Source organism: Gymnodraco acuticeps, unplaced genomic scaffold (genome assembly GCF_902827175.1).
Source record: "Gymnodraco acuticeps unplaced genomic scaffold, fGymAcu1.1, whole genome shotgun sequence".
In the NCBI taxonomy this organism is placed as follows: domain Eukaryota; kingdom Metazoa; phylum Chordata; class Actinopteri; order Perciformes; family Bathydraconidae; genus Gymnodraco; species Gymnodraco acuticeps.
The window spans coordinates 404366-421089 of NW_022991443.1; the positions used below are offsets into that span (position 1 = coordinate 404366).

The window sequence follows — 16724 nt, forward strand, 5'->3', positions numbered from 1 at the left end:
TCACTGTTGTGCTTCAATGGCACTTTTAATAAAACAGACATTTCATCCTCACAACAGCAATGTCTGGACAGAGAGGACGAGGAGGGGCTGGGTGAGGGTTCCCTCTGCTGATAGGCTGGTTGCTCCTGATAAGTGAGAGGGAATTGAATAAAGAAAATTGAACTGCGCTGTTGAGCACAGTGTAGGGAAGATGGAGGGGTGTTTGTGTATTGAACTCGTCTTGGCTGGCATTTATTTCTCCTCCTGTGTCGACTAAAATAATGATAATATTGCAAAGAGAACCCCGACCACAACCGAACACGCTCCCCTCCCCCTCACATATTTACAGGAAAAATTAATACATTCAGTTAATTCACTAAGTAACAAAGCTAATTAATCTGTGTTTTAGCAGAAATCACATGGTTTCACATCCAGTTTTCAAACAGACTCGTTTTCCAGTTCCATTCCTATAATCTTTAACCACACAGTCCATCATTTAGGTTTTCTATTGAACGACTCAGACAAAAATCCCCCCACGCACCCTCTTCTTAAAGACTGTTAAATCCCCCTTGCCTGTATTTATAACTATGTACAGAAGCAGCAATCTAGCCATCACAAAAACCCACCCACCCACCAATCTGATTCATCCTTCCCAACACCAACAAAGTCCCAATCCCACCCAATAAAGAAAAAAAAATCCTGAACCCGTCTTTGCCGCCCCGTTCCAATATGCTGCCCACATCTTACCCTGTTCTAAAAGAGCATGCCAAGTTTAACAATGAACACAGAAAATGTCTCTATACAGAAAAAACACCCTTAAAAATGTTTTTTTTTTTCTTCCTCCTCCCACGATGGTGGACATGGACATTAGACAAGATTTCAGTGGCAACAAATAATCATCTTGTTCCATTTTGGGATTTTTTTTTAGCGCTGACAGGAGCCAAGTTTAGTCATAAGAAAGTTGTGTCACAGGGTTTTAAGGGGGGCATGTTGTGAACAGTGGGAGGGCAGTTTTCCAGGGTCTCTGACACAACAGTTGGCCAAGGGGGTGAGGGGCTTTGGAAAGGAGAATAGGGAATGGGGTGGAGGAATATTTTTTTGTTTTTTTAGAGTCAGAGATGGCGGGGACTAGGGTGGCCGTTGTGGTAGAGCTTCTGCTTGATGTGGACCATGTTGCCACTGGAGTCCTCCAGCTGTCTGAGCTGGGCTCGGCGACGGAGGTCTCGAAGGTTGCAGAACTGGGGCAGCCATGACCAGGACGGAGTATCTGGAGGAAGGAGAAGAGGACAGGATGGTCAGAGGAGGTAAGCATTAGTGTGTGATCAATAGCTGAAGTTGTCAATCAATCAATCAATCAATGTTTATTTATATAGCCCAATATCACAAATGTTACATTTGTCTCAGTGGACTTTACAGTTTGTACAAAATATCAGTATGACAATACGACACCCTCTGTCCTTAGACCCTCACATCGTACAAGGAAAAACTTCCGGAGAAAACCCACAGTTTAAAGGGAAAAATGGGAGAAACCTCAGGGAGAGCAACAGAGGAGGGATCCCTCTCCCAGGACGGACAGACGTGCAATAGATGCCGTGTGTAAATTGAAAAGATAATACATTTGCAACATAGGTAGTCCAAATGTTTGGAAATGCATGTGTGTATAATAGGAAGATGAATCCACGAGGATATCCATCCAGGACCTATGATCCAGGACCCCAGCCACGACTCAAGATCCAGGGCTCGCGATCCAGGACAGAGGAGCGCAGGATCATCCATGAGTCAGGATCCCGGCGTATATAGACACCAAAAAGAAAGACATTTGGGGAAGCTGGGTTAATCGGAACATGAGAGTACACAGGTATAGACAGAGAGAAGGAAGAAGTAAGATGTCCCCCGACAAACTAAGCCTATATCAGCAAAACTAGGGGCTGGATCTAATCAGCCCTAACTATAAGCTTTATCAAAAAGGAAGGTCTTAAGCGCACTCTTAAAAACGGATAGGGTGTCTGCCGCCCGAACACAAACTGGAAGCTGATTCCACAAATGTGGAGCTTGATAAGAAAAGGCTCTGGCTCCCATTGTACTTTTAGAGACTCTAGGAACAACCAACAACCCTGCATTCTTGGAACGCAATGCCCTAGTAGGACAGTAGGGTATAATGAGTTCTTTAAGGTAAGATGGCGCCTGCCCATTAAGGGCTTTGTAGGCGAGAAGAAGAATTTTAAATTCTATCCTGTGTTCTATAGGGAGCCAGTGTAAGGCAGCCAGAACAGGAGTAATGTGGTCCCTTTTCCTAACTCTGGTTAGTACACGAGCCGCAGCATTTTGAATCAGCTGAAGCGACTTGACTGACTTCTTGGTACACCCTGATAATAAAGAGTTACAATAATCCATCCTTGAAGTAACAAATGCATGGACTAGTTTCTCTGCATCGTTTTGAGGCAAGATATGCCTGATTTTTGCAATGTTACGTAGGCGGTCCTTGAAATTGATTTTATGTGGGCGTTAAAGGATAAATCCTGATCAAATATAACACCAAGATTCCTTACAGTCTCACTGGAGGCCAAATTAATGCCATCCATAGTTAGTATATCCTTAGATAATTTGTTTCGTAGATTCTTCGGGCCAAGTACAATAACTTCAGTTTTGGTCGTGTTTAACATCAAAAAGTTTAAGGTCATCCACGTTTTTAAGTCCTTAAGGCAGTCTTGAATTTTATTTAGATGATTAATTTCATCAGGCTTGATTGATAAATATAGTTGAGTATCATCCGCATAACAATGAAAGTTTACAGAATGATTCCTTATAATATTGCCTAACGGAAGCATATATAATGTGAACAAAATAGGTCCGAGCACTGAGCCCTGTGGCACTCCATGGCTAACTTTGGTTTGCGTGGAAGATTCATCATTGACACGTACAAACTGAGAGCGTTCAGATAGATAGGACCTAAACCAGTCTAAAGCAGTTCCCTGTATGCCAACTAAGTGCTCTAGTCTTTGCAATAAGATATCATGGTCGATAGTATCAAATGCAGCACTGAGATCGAGCAAAACAAGAATAGAGACACGTCCCTTGTCAGAGGCTATTAGAATGTCATTTGTGACTTTAACCAGAGCTGTCTCTGTGCTATGATGTGTTCTAAAGCCAGACTGAAAAGCTTCAAATAAATCATTGTTTTTTAAGTAATCACACAACTGTTTTGCGACCGCTTTCTCAAGAATTTTTGAGAGGAACGGAAGATTAGAAATAGGTCTATAGTTGGCTAAAACCTCTGGATCGAGGTTGTGCTTTTTAAGAAGCGGTTTTATCACTGCTACTTTGAATGATTGTGGAACATAGCCTGATAATAAAGACATATTCATAATATTTAATAAATAAGTGCTAATTAATGGAAAAACTTCCTTCAACAGCTTAGTTGGAATTGGGTCTAACATGCACGTTGATGGTTTAGAAGAGAGAATCATTGAATTTAATTGTTCAAGGTTTATGGCTGAAAAGCATTCTAGTTTACTATCTAGTGTAATATTAGAACTTACGTTTCCGGGAGCTGTTGATAACACTATACTGGTCAAAGGCAAGAGGTCATTAATTTTGTTTCTAAGAGTAACAATTTTATCAGTTAAAAAAGCACATAAAATCATTACTACTGAGTGCTATGGGAATAGAAGGCTCAATCGAGCTGTGGCTTTCTGTCAGCCTGGCTACAGTGCTGAAAAGAAATCTTGCATTATTCTTATTCTCATCTATTAATGAAGAGTAGTAAGCTGCTCTCGCTTTACGCAATGCTTTCTTATATTCATTGAGAGTAATATGCCAAATTAAACGAGATTCTTCAAGTTTAGTAGAACGCCATATCCTTTCAAGTTGTCTCGACTTTTGCTTTATTTTGCGGGTTTCGGCATTATGCCATGGAGCTAGTCTATGTTGTTTTATTTTCTTCTTTTTCAAAGGAGCAACAGAGTCTAATTTTATTCGCAGCGCATCTGTAGCACTATCAACAACATGATCAATTTGGGGTGGTGTACATTTTGTATAAGTTTCCTCCCTTACATGCAGACATGCTATCGAGTTAAGTATTGGTGGAATCTCTTCCTTAAATTTGGCTATAGCACTAACAGATAGGTTTCTGCTGCAGGAGCTTTTGACTAATGCTTTGTAGTCTAGTAACAGTACTTCAAAAGTTACTAAGAAATGGTCGGATAAAGCAGGATTATGCGGTTCGACTAATAGTTGCTCAATTTCAATACCATAAGTCAGAACAAGGTCGAGAGTGTGATTATAGCAGTGGGTTGGTTTATTTACACTCTGACAAAAACCAACAGAATCTAATATAGAGTTAAATGCAACAGTAAGGCTATTTTTATCATCGTCAACATGAATATTAAAGTCACCTACGATAATTACTTTATCTGTTTTAAGAACCAAAGTTGATAAAAACTCAGAGAATTCAGATAAGAATTCTGAATAAGGACCTGGTGCACGGTACACTGTAACAAATAAGATTGGCTGCAAAGTTTTCCAGGTCGGATGCGTAAGACTAAAAACGAGACTTTCAAAGGAGGTATAATTTAATTTTGGTTTAGTATTGATAAGTAAACTTGAGTCAAAGATGGCTGCAACTCCACCTCCTCGGCCCGTGCCTCGGGCAATATGAGTATTGATATGGCTGGGTGGAGTGGCCTCATTTATGCTGACATATTCTTCATGTCTCAACCAAGTTTCAGTGAGACAGCATATATCAATATTATAATCTGATATTAAATAATTTACCAATATTGCTTTAGATGCTAGAGATCTTATGTTTAAGAGACCACATTTAATATTCCTGTTTTGTTGCACTGTAGTAGTTGTTACATTTACTTTGATTAGGTTATTATGTATGACACCTCTATTAGGTTTTACCTTAACTTGTCCTTGGGCAGACACACACACCGCTAATATTGGGTATTTTATTGGGTTCGGGATTCCTATGGATGACTGCCTAGGAGAGAGCGCAGAGAAGCGTGTAAGACTGCGACTGCGACTCCGCCTCCTGGTCTCAACTCCAGTTTGTCATGGATTAAGTCCACAAAGCCCTGAAATGTTTGCCGAAATGAGATCGGCACCTTCCAAAGTAGGATGAATGCCGTCTCCCTTAATCAGACCAGGTTTTCCCCAGAAGGCTGTCCAATTATTTACGAAGCCCACATTGTTTGCTGGGCACCACCAAGACAACCAGCGCTGAAATGATGACATGCGGCTATACATGTCATCATTGATCAGATTGGGGAGGGGACCAGAGAAGATTACGGTGTCCGACATTGTCTTAGCATAACTACACACCGACTCCACATTAAGTTTGGTGCATTCTGATCGGCGTATACGAACATCATTACCACCGAGGTGAATAACAATCCTACTGTATTTACGTTTATTTTTAGCCAGCAGTTTAAGATGCGCCTCAACGTCGCCCGCTCTGGCCCCCGGAATGCATGTGACTGTGGAGGCTTCGGTCTCTAATTTCACGTGTCTCATAATAGAGCTACCAATAACCAGAGTTGGCTTCTCAGCGGGTGTCTCGCTGAGTGGGGAATATCTGTTAGATACGTGAACGGGTTGGTGGGGACCTGCGGGTTTCGCGTTATGCCCCTTCTGAACAGTCACCCAGTCTCCCTGCTGCTCGGGAGTTGCCGGGGGACGGCTAATAGGAGCTACCTTTTGCCGGTCCGCACCGGCTAACATGGGCTTTACTGTAGCTGAGTTTCTTTCTAAGATGCGGAGCCGGGCTTCTATGGCTATGATTCCCGCCTCCAACCTAACAACTATACTACATTTAACACATGTACCGGTACCAGTAAAGGAGGTAGGGAAGTAACCAAACATGAGACAGTTAGAGCAGGAAATAGCACCCGAGGGTGGGGAAAGAGCCATGGCTAGCTATCAAGCTAAAGTAGCTACCGTTAGCAAACCCGAAAAGAGTGTAGGCAACTGTGGAGTTACAGTCGCTAAGAGAAGGAGAGTTGTGAGAGCTTAAGTTATAGTAACGTGTGATTACAACGTCAGGCAGTTGCCGTGATCAAGAGTTTTAAAACGATCGATTAAGTTAAGATAATAAGCTATCAGCAACAGAACGGACACACGGGATACCCGGAGATGACAACAACCGGAAGTTACAACATGCTTACCGCAATAGTGGTCCGTGTAGCAGTGGTAAGTTGTCTTTTATTATTTACCAAACTTTATCCACCTCTGATGGGTATGCCAATGAATTGGTCGTCTTTAGAAAATCATTACCCTTTCTAAAGTTTCTATAATGTGAATTCCTCAAAATAAAGCAAAGAATCACATGGTGACTCACAATTTCAAAGACACATTTGGCAATAAATACAACATCTATGAGCCTAAAACTATAAAGTGTCTTTATTACAACAGCAGAAATAAAACCTGGAGTGTATTGCAATATAGAGTGCTTCACTGAGTCGGCTCCATAGTGAGGGTTTTAAAAATACATGAGTCCTGCATTTAGCTTTTTAAAGAAAAAGAAAAACCCAATTGATGCTTAAAAGCCTAGAAAGCAGGTACCTGTAAACAAAGTTGATGGCAGTGTTTATTATATGATGTTTATTTTCTTAGGGTTATTTATGGCCAATATTTTTCACCATATCACACTCAAAATAAATGAATGATACCATACAGATAAATACAGCCTTAAACAACGTGAACCAAAGTAAGTATGAGTTATTTTTAAGCTTATTTTTGGGCTTTTATTTGAGAATTGAGTGGGATAGGCGTATAAGGATGACATGCAACGAAGATGCTGCCAAACATTTACTCATACTTATTTGCCTTTATATGACATAACTAGGTCAGTATGATAATAAGAGTCTGAGCATTGTAAACACAAAAACATGAACGTATGCCAATTCTTCAATGACAAACAGGAGGAAAATTGGCAAGAAAGTACTTTAGAGTTCAAATAAGAAGGAAACCCCCTCTGCATAAGCCGTGCAACAGAAAGTATCATTAATATGTCACAATAAATGTCACATGTCCAATCACAAGTTGACAAAGTGTAACTGCCGTGTACAGTGGGGCAAAAAAGTATTTAGTCAGACACCAATTGTGCAAGTTCTCCCTCTTAAAAAGATGAGAGTGGCCTGTAATTTTAATCCTAGGTATACCTCAACTATGAGAGACAAAATGAGAAAAAAAATCCAGAAAATCACATTGTCTGATTTTTAAAGAATTTATTTTTTATCTAACCTCTCTGTAAACTCTCCACACATCCGATCACTTCTTCATTTCATTCTCTCTACCCCTTTCCAAACATAACGAACTAATCTCTTCTCATCCTGCACCTGTCCGCCGAAACCTTCGTTCCCTCTCCCCCTCTACCTTTGCCTCATCGGTGCTCTCAGCCCTCCCTTCCTCTGACTCGTTCCAACTCCTGCCTCCAAACTCTGCTGCAGAAACTCTCCTCTCTACTCTTTCATCCTCTCTGGACTCTCTCTGTCCTCTCACATCTCGGCAGGCTCGTCAGTCCCCTCCTGCTCCCTGGCTAAATGACGCACTGCGTGCTAATAGAACCATCCTTCGGGCAGCAGAGCGGAAACGGTGGAAATCAAAACACCATGACGACCTCCTAACCTATCAGGCTCTCCTCTCCTCTTTCTCTGCTTCGATCTCTCAGGCAAAAAGCACTTTCTTTCAAGATAAGATCCAATCTTCCTATTCCAATCCCAAAAAACTATTTTCCATCTTCTCCACCCTCTTGGACCCCCCCAAAGCCCCTTCCCCCTCCTCTCTTCTGTCAAGCGACTTTGTTAACCACTTTGAAAAAAAGGTTGATGACATTCACTCTTCTTTCTCTGACTCACCTTTACTCACCGCTGGGTCACCAGACCCTCCTTTCACCCACACACTAACCTCCTTTTCCCCTCTCTCTCCAAGTGAGGTTCTTACCCTCATTACCTCTGCCCGTCCTACCACCTGTCCTCTGGACCCTATCCCCTCAAACCTCCTTCAGACTATCGCTCTTGATATTCTACCGTTTCTCACCCATTTCATCAACACTTCTCTAACTTCTGGTCACTTTCCAAACAGTCTCAAGGAGGCAAGAGTAAACCCTCTCCTAAAGAAACCCACTCTCAACCCGTCTGATGTTATAAACTACAGGCCTGTCTCTCTCCTCCCGTTCCTGTCTAAAACACTTGAACGCGCTGTCTTTAAACAACTCTCCTGTTATCTCCATCAGAACAACCTTCTGGATCCGCACCAGTCTGGTTTCAAGGCAGGTCACTCCACAGAAACTGCCCTCCTTGCTGTCACTGAGGAACTGCACATAGCTAAAGCAGCCTCCCTCTCCTCTGTCATCATCCTTCTGGACCTGTCTGCTGCATTCGACACGGTGAATCATCAGATCCTCCTTCGCACTCTCCAAGAACTTGGAGTTTCAGGCACTGCACTTTCCCTCCTCACCTCATACCTCAAAGACCGCACCTACAGGGTTACTTGGAGAGGGTCGGAATCCGACCCTTGTCAATTAACTACAGGGGTCCCTCAGGGCTCTGTTCTTGGTCCCCTCCTCTTCTCCTTGTACACAAACTCGCTCGGATCAGTCATTAGCCCGCATGGTTTTTCATACCACTGCTACGCTGATGACACCCAATTCATTCTGTCCTTTCCCCGCTCAGAGACCCAGGTCGTTGCACGCATCTCTGCTTGTCTAGCTGACATCTCTCAGTGGATGTCTGCTCACCACCTCAAGCTCAACCTTGACAAGACTGACTGCTTTTCCTTCCGGGAAAAGATTGTCCCACTCTTGACCTAACAATCAACATCGACACCTCTATTGTTTCCCCGACTCAGACTGCAAGGAATCTGGGTGTGATCCTAGATAACAAACTGTCCTTCACTGCAAACATCGCTGCTACAAGCCGCTGCTGCAGATACACTCTTTACAACATCAGGAGAATACGTCCCCAGCTGACCCAGAAAGCGACGCAGGTTCTGGTCCAGGCTCTCGTCATCTCACGCCTAGACTACTGCAACTCCCTCCTGGCTGGTCTACCTGCATGTGCCATCCGACCTCTGCAGCTCATCCAGAATGCAGCTGCTCGTCTGGTCTTCAACCTTCCTAAATTCTCCCACACCACGCCGCTCCTCCGCTCCCTTCACTGGCTTCCGGTAACTGCTAGAATCCACTTCAAGACAATGGTACTTGCGTACCATGCTGCGAATGGATCTGGCCCTTCCTACATCCAGGACATGGTTAAACCGTACACCCCAGCACGTGCACTCCGCTCTGCATCAGCCAAACAGCTCGCTGCACCCGCACTGCGAGGGGGACCCAAGTTCCCATCAGCAAAAACACGTGGGTTTGCTATCCTGGCTCTAAAATGGTGGAATGAGCTCCCCATTGACATCAGGACAGCAGAAAGCTTACACACCTTCCGGCGCAGACTGAAAATGCATCTCTTTCGACTCCACTTCGAGCGATATAACTATTAACAAAGCACTTATATACTAATAAAGGACTGGCTTATCTAAAGCCAGTTGAGTAGCACTTGAAATGTTTTAGCTCTATGAAACCTGATGTACTTATATGATTCTGTTTTCTTCAAGTTTGTATTTTGTTGGTCGAACGCACCTATTGTAAGTCGCTTTGGATAAAAGCGTCAGCTAAATGCAATGTAATTTGCAAATTATGGTGGAAAATAAGTATTTGGTCAATAACAAAAGTTCATCTCAATACTTTGTTATATACCCTTTGTTGGCAATGACAGAGGTCAAACGTTTTCTGTAAGTCTTCACAAGGTTTTCACACACTGTTGCTGGTATTTTTGGCCCATTCCTCCATGCAGATCTCCTCTAGAGCAGTGATGTTTTGGGGCTGTCGCTGGGCAACACAGACTTTCAACTCCCTCCAAAGATTTTCTATGGGGTTGAAATCTGGAGACTGGCTAGGCCACTCCAGGACCTTGAAATGCTTCTTACGAAGCCACTCCTTCGTTGCCCGGGCGGTGTGTTTGGGATCATTGTCATGCTGAAAGACCCAGCCACGTTTCATCTTCAATGCCCTTGCTGATGGAAGGAGGTTGTCACTCAAAATCTCACGATACATGGCCCCATTCATTCTTTCCTTTACACGGATCAGTCGTCCTGGTCCCTTTGCAGAAACACAGCCCCAAAGCATGATGTTTCCACCCCCATGTTTCACAGTAGGTATGGTGTTCTTTGGATGCAACTCAGCATTCTTTCTCCTCCAAACACGTCTAGTTGAGTTTTTACCAAAAAGTTCTATTTTGGTTTCATCTGACCATATGACATTCTCCCAATCCTCTTCTGGATCATCTAAATGCTCTCTAGCAAACTTCAGACGGGCCTGGACATGTACTGGCTTAAGCAGGGGGACACGTCTGACACTGCAGGATTTGAGTCCCTGGCGGCGTAGTGTGTTACTGATGGTAGCCTTTGTTACTTTGGTCCCAGCTCTCTGCAGGTCATTGACTAGGGGCCCCCATGTGGTTCTGGGATTTTTGCTCACCGTTCTTGTGATCATTTTGACCCCACGGGGTGAGATCTTGCGAGATCTTGCGAGATCGAGGGAGATTATCAGTGGTCTTGTATGTCTTCCATTTTCTAATAATTGCTCCCACAGTTGATTTCTTCACACCAAGCTGCTTACCTATTGCAGATTCAGTCTTCCCAGCCTGGTGCAGGTCTACAATTTTGTTTCTGGTGTCCTTTGACAGCTCTTTGGTCTTGGCCATAGTGGAGTTTGGAGTGTGACTGTTTGAGGTTGTGGACAGGTGTCTTTTATACTGATAACGAGTTCAAACAAGTGCCATTAATACAGTTAACGAGTGGAGGACAGAGGAGGCTCTTAAAGAAGAAGTTACAGGTCTGTGAGAGCCAGAAATATTGTTTGTTTGTAGGTGACCAAATACTTATTTTACCGAGGAATTTACCAATTAATTCATTAAAAATCCTACAATGTGATTTCCTGGATTCTTTCCCCCCATTCTGTCTCTCAAAGTATAGGATGAAAATTACAGGCCTCTCTCATCTTTTTAAGTGGGAGAACTTGCACAATTGGTGGCTGACTAAATACTTTTTTGTCCCACTGTATGTGATGTATTAGAAAAAACATTGTCTTGCTTTTCTCAATGTGCATACAAGAGCAGATAAAACTGAATGCAGGCTTTCGGAGACTCAGCCTGACGAGGCACTCATGAGATCAAAACATACAATAGTGTCAAATCCTTCTTAGCCTGGTTTTCAGGCTCTAAATCCAGTTAGAGGCAGACAAGACATCAACAACCACTAACAGAGAACTGATCTCTGTGCTGTGAAACAGGGGCGGACTGGGACTAAAAATCAGCCCGGGAAACACGACCGGCCCAACTCGGTACTGCTTGTTAATTGGGGCATGTTTGATTTAGGCATGTTTTCTGTGATTTTAGGCTTTAAAATATCTGCAAAGCGCTTAAGAGATTGGTAGAAAATGTTGCTAAATAGTATAGCCTTCTGCTAATGTAGCTGTTAGCTAGCTGTAGCTGTACGCTTGAACAGTTGAACAGTTAGCCACATTGTCTCAAGCTCTAAAACACTGCTAATATTGTCAGACTCTCTGTTGAGGTATAACATACATACATGTATAGTGTATGACTCCATGTAATACTGTGTCCATTGTTTATGTAAGTAGCTGCTCATTGGTTAGCGCTGTACCACATGATTGTGATGTCACTACTTGGGGTATAAGACCGTTGGAAGTCACGCCCCTTCTCTCTGTCCTCAAGTCCCTTGAGATGTGCATATAATAAATAACGCCGTGATGAATGGCTAAACTTGAACTGCTGAGAATATTCACCTTTCTGCTGCAGGAGACAAAAGGTATAAGTCTAAATCTGCTAATGGGCCCAGATACGATGAATTATTCTACAGTTCAAAGCGCACGTGCGATAACGAGGCGAGAAGATCGCCTGTTAGCACGGTTAGCATAGGAGTAGCTAGTTAGCCACGTGTTAAGCTAGTTTAGTACCGGGAGAACCGAGGGAAGCTAAAGCTAAGCTAACAAGGACCTAAGCTAAGCTACTGAAGCTACAAACGCAAAAGTTCGAGTGGAAACAGTCGTGTGTAAATCTGATTTTGTCAGAAATCCGGAGAAATATGACCCCGGGAGAGGGCTAAGAAATCGGGAGTCTCCAGCGAAAATCGGGAGGGTTGGCAAGTATGGTATGAGCTCTGGGAAGAGAGGATGCTGTGTTACATGCACGGAGTGGGATTGAAGGAGACCATCCTTCAAGCACCCGCTGGAGAGCTGACCGCGGCACTGAGGGCTCAAGAAGTCAAGCTCAATGCAAGACGACAAGCTCAATGCTGACGCCTATTGTTTTTTATTTTATTTAACCTTTATTTAACCAGATAAAAGCATTGAGATAGAATCTCATTTGCAATGCTGACCTGGCCAAGAAGGCAGCAACGTTACACATAACACAAACATATAAAATACAGAGAACATAACTAAGAAAACAAAAGACAAAAAATCAGTCACTACATTGTGCACATTAGGACAGTAAGAAAGGTACTACTTATTACTGCAAGAGCAGCTAGTGGTAAGGACTTCAGACAACTTCAATTTAAAACATGCTATTGAGACAAGTGCCGTCAGTTTGAGGCGTGATTGAAGGTCATTCCAAGACCAAGGACCATAATAAAAAAGACTCCTTTTCCCAGCCTCAGTCCGCACAGCAGGAACCTGGAACCGTATCCAGGCACTGGATCTGAGGTTGTAAGAGTCACAAACTGGAGCAAATCTGGCACATATGTACAGTGGAAGCTTCCCTAAAATGGCTTTATACATTCATAAAAACCAATGCTGCATCCTACGCATAGTAAGTGAGGACCATCCAGTTAGGCTATACAGTTTGCAATGATGAGTCCTATAAGGTGCATTTGATATATAACGCAGTGCAGCATGGTAGAGTGGGTCAAGTTTGGCCAAAACAGTGGGACAGGCAAATCTATAAATAGTATCACCGTAGTCCAGCTGGGACAGGAATAAGCCAGAGACTAACCTTTTACGGGATGAAGTTGAAAAACAACATTTAACTCTGTAAAGGAAGCCAAGAGTGAATTTCAATTTCTTAGTTAGAACTTCAATATGGTGTTTGAAGTTGAGATTACTGTCCAACCAAAAGCCAAGATATTTGTAGGTATCGACAAACTCAACAGAGACGCCATCAAGGGTGTCAATGGAGAGGCAAGAGGACGCTGACTCTTGTGAGTCGACAATACCAGTTTAGGCCTGATATTCAGAGACACGAAGGACAAGGGCCGAGAAAGTCTCAGAGTATTACGGGAGCACTATATTGGAAAAGGCAGACCCCGGATCGTCACCTTGTATATAACCATGACTGCGCTGAAGAAAGCTGATAATGAGACGGTAACAGAGTACATTATCCGAGCTGAGCAGATCATTACGGCACTCAGGAGCATCGAGTGAGGGACTAATGATGGCGATGGTTATGCGGGGATTACCTGAAAAATACAAGCCATTCACACTAATGGTGACACACGGTGACAATTAAGTAACGTTGGGAGAGTTCAAGGCGAAGTTGAAGAACTTCGAGGCCTCAGAAGATTCAGCCTCAGACGAGAGGGTGCTGAGGGTCCAAGCAGCAACAAAGAGAAAGCCCGCCAAACGATTCATCCCCGATAGCGACGGAGAACGCGTTGGTGCATGTTGGCGATGCGGAGAGAAAGGCCATCGAAAAGATGACTGCAGAAAGAAAGTCTGGTGTAGCTTTTGTAAAAGCAAGGGGCACACAGACAAAGCGTGCACAAAGAAGGAACGCGGTGATGCCGCTCGGTGCGCGAACATGCCAGGTGGTACCGGAGAAGCTGCGGGAGGAGATGACTACACCCTCAAAGTGTGAGCTGAAGGGACCAGCCTACAGAGACAACAACTACAGACCCACAGAAAAGGATTGATCGTGGACAGGGGAGCGTCGTCCCACATCACCAACGATAAGAACAAATTCAAGATTTTTGACAGCACCTTCAAGCCGGAGAGACACAGCATGGAATTGGCAGACGGGAGGCGCACCTTCGGGGTGGCGCAAGGCCGAGGAGAAGCAGAGATGTGTCTGATAGACAGTGAGGGACGACGGTGTAAAGTGACTCTGAAGAACGCACTATACATCCCATCATACCCCCAAGAACTCTTTTCCGTGAAGTCTGTGATATGCATTAGATCAGATAATGGGACTGAGTTCACTTGTAAGGAGTTTCAGACACTATTGAGAAAGAACAAGATCAGACATGAGACGTCTTGTCCGTATTCCCACATCAAAACGGGACAGCTGAAAGAGAAGGGCGCACTCTTTTTGAAATGGCCAGATATATGCTTATTGACAGTGATCTGCCTAAAAACCTGTGGCACTATGCCATTCAGGAAGCAGCACATACCAGAAACCGGTGTTTTAATAAGCACACGGGCACTACGCCATATTCAGCACTGACAGGGAAAAAGTGTAAGTTAGCTAGGATGCATAAGTTTGGAGCAGTGTGTTATGCAGAGCAGTGTGTTATGCGTACCAGCAGGACAGGGGAAAATTAGACACTAGGTGTGAGAAAGGACGTTTTGTAGGGCATGACAAGGGAAGCCCAGCATATCTAGTTTACTACCCCGACAAAGATAAGGTGCAGAAGCACAGACTAGTAAAGTTTATCACCAGCACAACTTGTAATAGCGAGACTCAGACACAGTGGTTAGAACAGGATTCGGAGGAAGACTGTGAAGAGGGAGTAAAGGCCCCACAGCCTAGTGTACTGAGCAAAGATGTACAGACTAACACTCCACAGTCAGCACCAGAGGATGATGGCCAACAGCACCCTAGGGTGGCGTCACATGCCTCAGACAGTGGGAGATATGCAGTAGGGAGCGCAAACCGCCAGAGTACTTGAGAGATTATACTCAGGAAGATAGTGATGAAGATGATAAAACACTCACTAGTATAGATTATTGTTACAGAGCAGTTTGCAGTGTACCTCTGACCTTTAAAGAGGCCACGACATCGACTGAGTCAGAAAACTGGGGAAAAGCGATAGATGAGGAAATTAAGTCTCTAGAAGACAATCAGACTTTTACCCTGACAAAATTGCCAGAGGGCAGGAAAACAGTGGGAGGTAAATGGGTCTATTCAGTTAAGGGAGACGTTGACGGACAAGTACAAAGCTAGGTTCGTAGCGAAGGATATAGTCAGAGGGCGGGGATAGATTACGGGGAGACGTTCTCACCAACAGCCAACCTGACAAGTGTACGTGTATTAATGCAGAAGGCAGCCCAAGAGGATTTGATTTTACACCAGATGGATGTAAAGACGGCCTGCCTGCATGCACCCATTGATCACGACATTTACATGGAACAACCTGAGGGTTATGTAAAAGAGGGAGGAAAGCTAGTGTGTAAGCTAGAGAAGTCAATTTACGGCCTGAAGCAGTCAGGGCGAAATTGGAATACGATGTTGCATGAATGCTTAACGGATGACAATTTTACACAGAACCCGGCAGACCACTGCGTGTACTCCAAGGAGTCTAAAGAGGGGAAAGTAATAATTGCTATCTGGGTCGATGATCTTATCATCGCAGCCAGAATCTGGGTAGAGAGTCAACTGAGCAAGTGAATACATACAACCATCTAGGCAGATAGGTAATGTTTAACAGTAGGGATGTCCCGATCACCTTTTTTTGCTCCCGATCCGATTCCGATCATTTGATTTTGACAATCTGCCGATACCGATTTTTCCCGATCCGATCTTTATGCAATGCATTAAGAGAAAAAAAAGGTAACAGATAACGGCTGGTCATCCAACACGATGAATTCAGCTATCTTGGCTGTTATTTTTTTGGCCTTTTCACTGTTCTGGGGCAGTTTCTCTTTCCTTTTAAAAGTCTCTGAAAGTGTTGGTTGTTTCAGTGCCGTTACCTGAATGGCTGCTGTGTACTCGTCTTGTTGGTGTTTGTTTCTCAGGTGGCGTATTAGATTGGTCGTGTTGAACGTAGCTCTGTTCTTTCCACCACGCGGAACCTCCGCCTTGCAAACATTGCATCTGGCTGTTACACTGCCTTCGCTTTCAATTTTATAATACTTCCAAACTCCTGACTTTTTCTCTGTCCCGACTCCCGAGTCACCAGCTGAACGTAGCCTCTCGTTAGCTTACTGCTACTATTAGACACTGCGCCCACTCTGTTGCCAGATTTGAGAGAAATAAGCAACCATCCATCCATCCATCCATCCATCTTCTCCCGCTTATCCGTGGTCGGGTCGCGGGGGTAGCAGTTCCAGCAGAGAGCCCCAAACTTTCTTTTCCCTGGCGACATCAACCAGCTCTGACTGGGGGATCCCAAGGCGCTCCCAGGCCAGCGAAGAGATATAATCCCTCCACCTGGTCCTAGGTCTACCCCTTGGTCTCTTCCCAGCTGGACGTGCCTGGAACACCTCCCTAGGGAGGCGCCCAGGTGGCATCCTAACTAGGTGCCCGAACCACCTCAACTGGCTCCTTTCGACGCGAAGGAGGAGCGGCTCAACTCCGAGTCCCTCCCTGATGACCGAACTTCTCACCTTATCCCTAAGGGAGACACCAGCCACCCTGCGGAGAAAACCCATCTCGGCCGCTTGTATCCGCGATCTCGTTCTTTCGGTCATGACCCATCCTTCATGACCATAGGTGAGGGTAGGAACGAAAATGGCCCGGAAG

General features: G+C 44.2%; 1 protein-coding gene across 1 annotated transcript in view; it reads right to left on the reverse strand.

Annotated features, from left to right (window-relative positions):
• tmem240a (transmembrane protein 240a) overlaps positions 1-16724 on the reverse strand; it is a 34162-nt gene continuing 17438 nt past the window's right edge. The window contains exon 4 of the mRNA XM_034196409.1: positions 1-1246. Coding sequence (XP_034052300.1) covers positions 1092-1246 — 155 coding nt within the window. The 3' untranslated portion in view covers positions 1-1091. The remainder of the gene's footprint in view (positions 1247-16724) is intronic.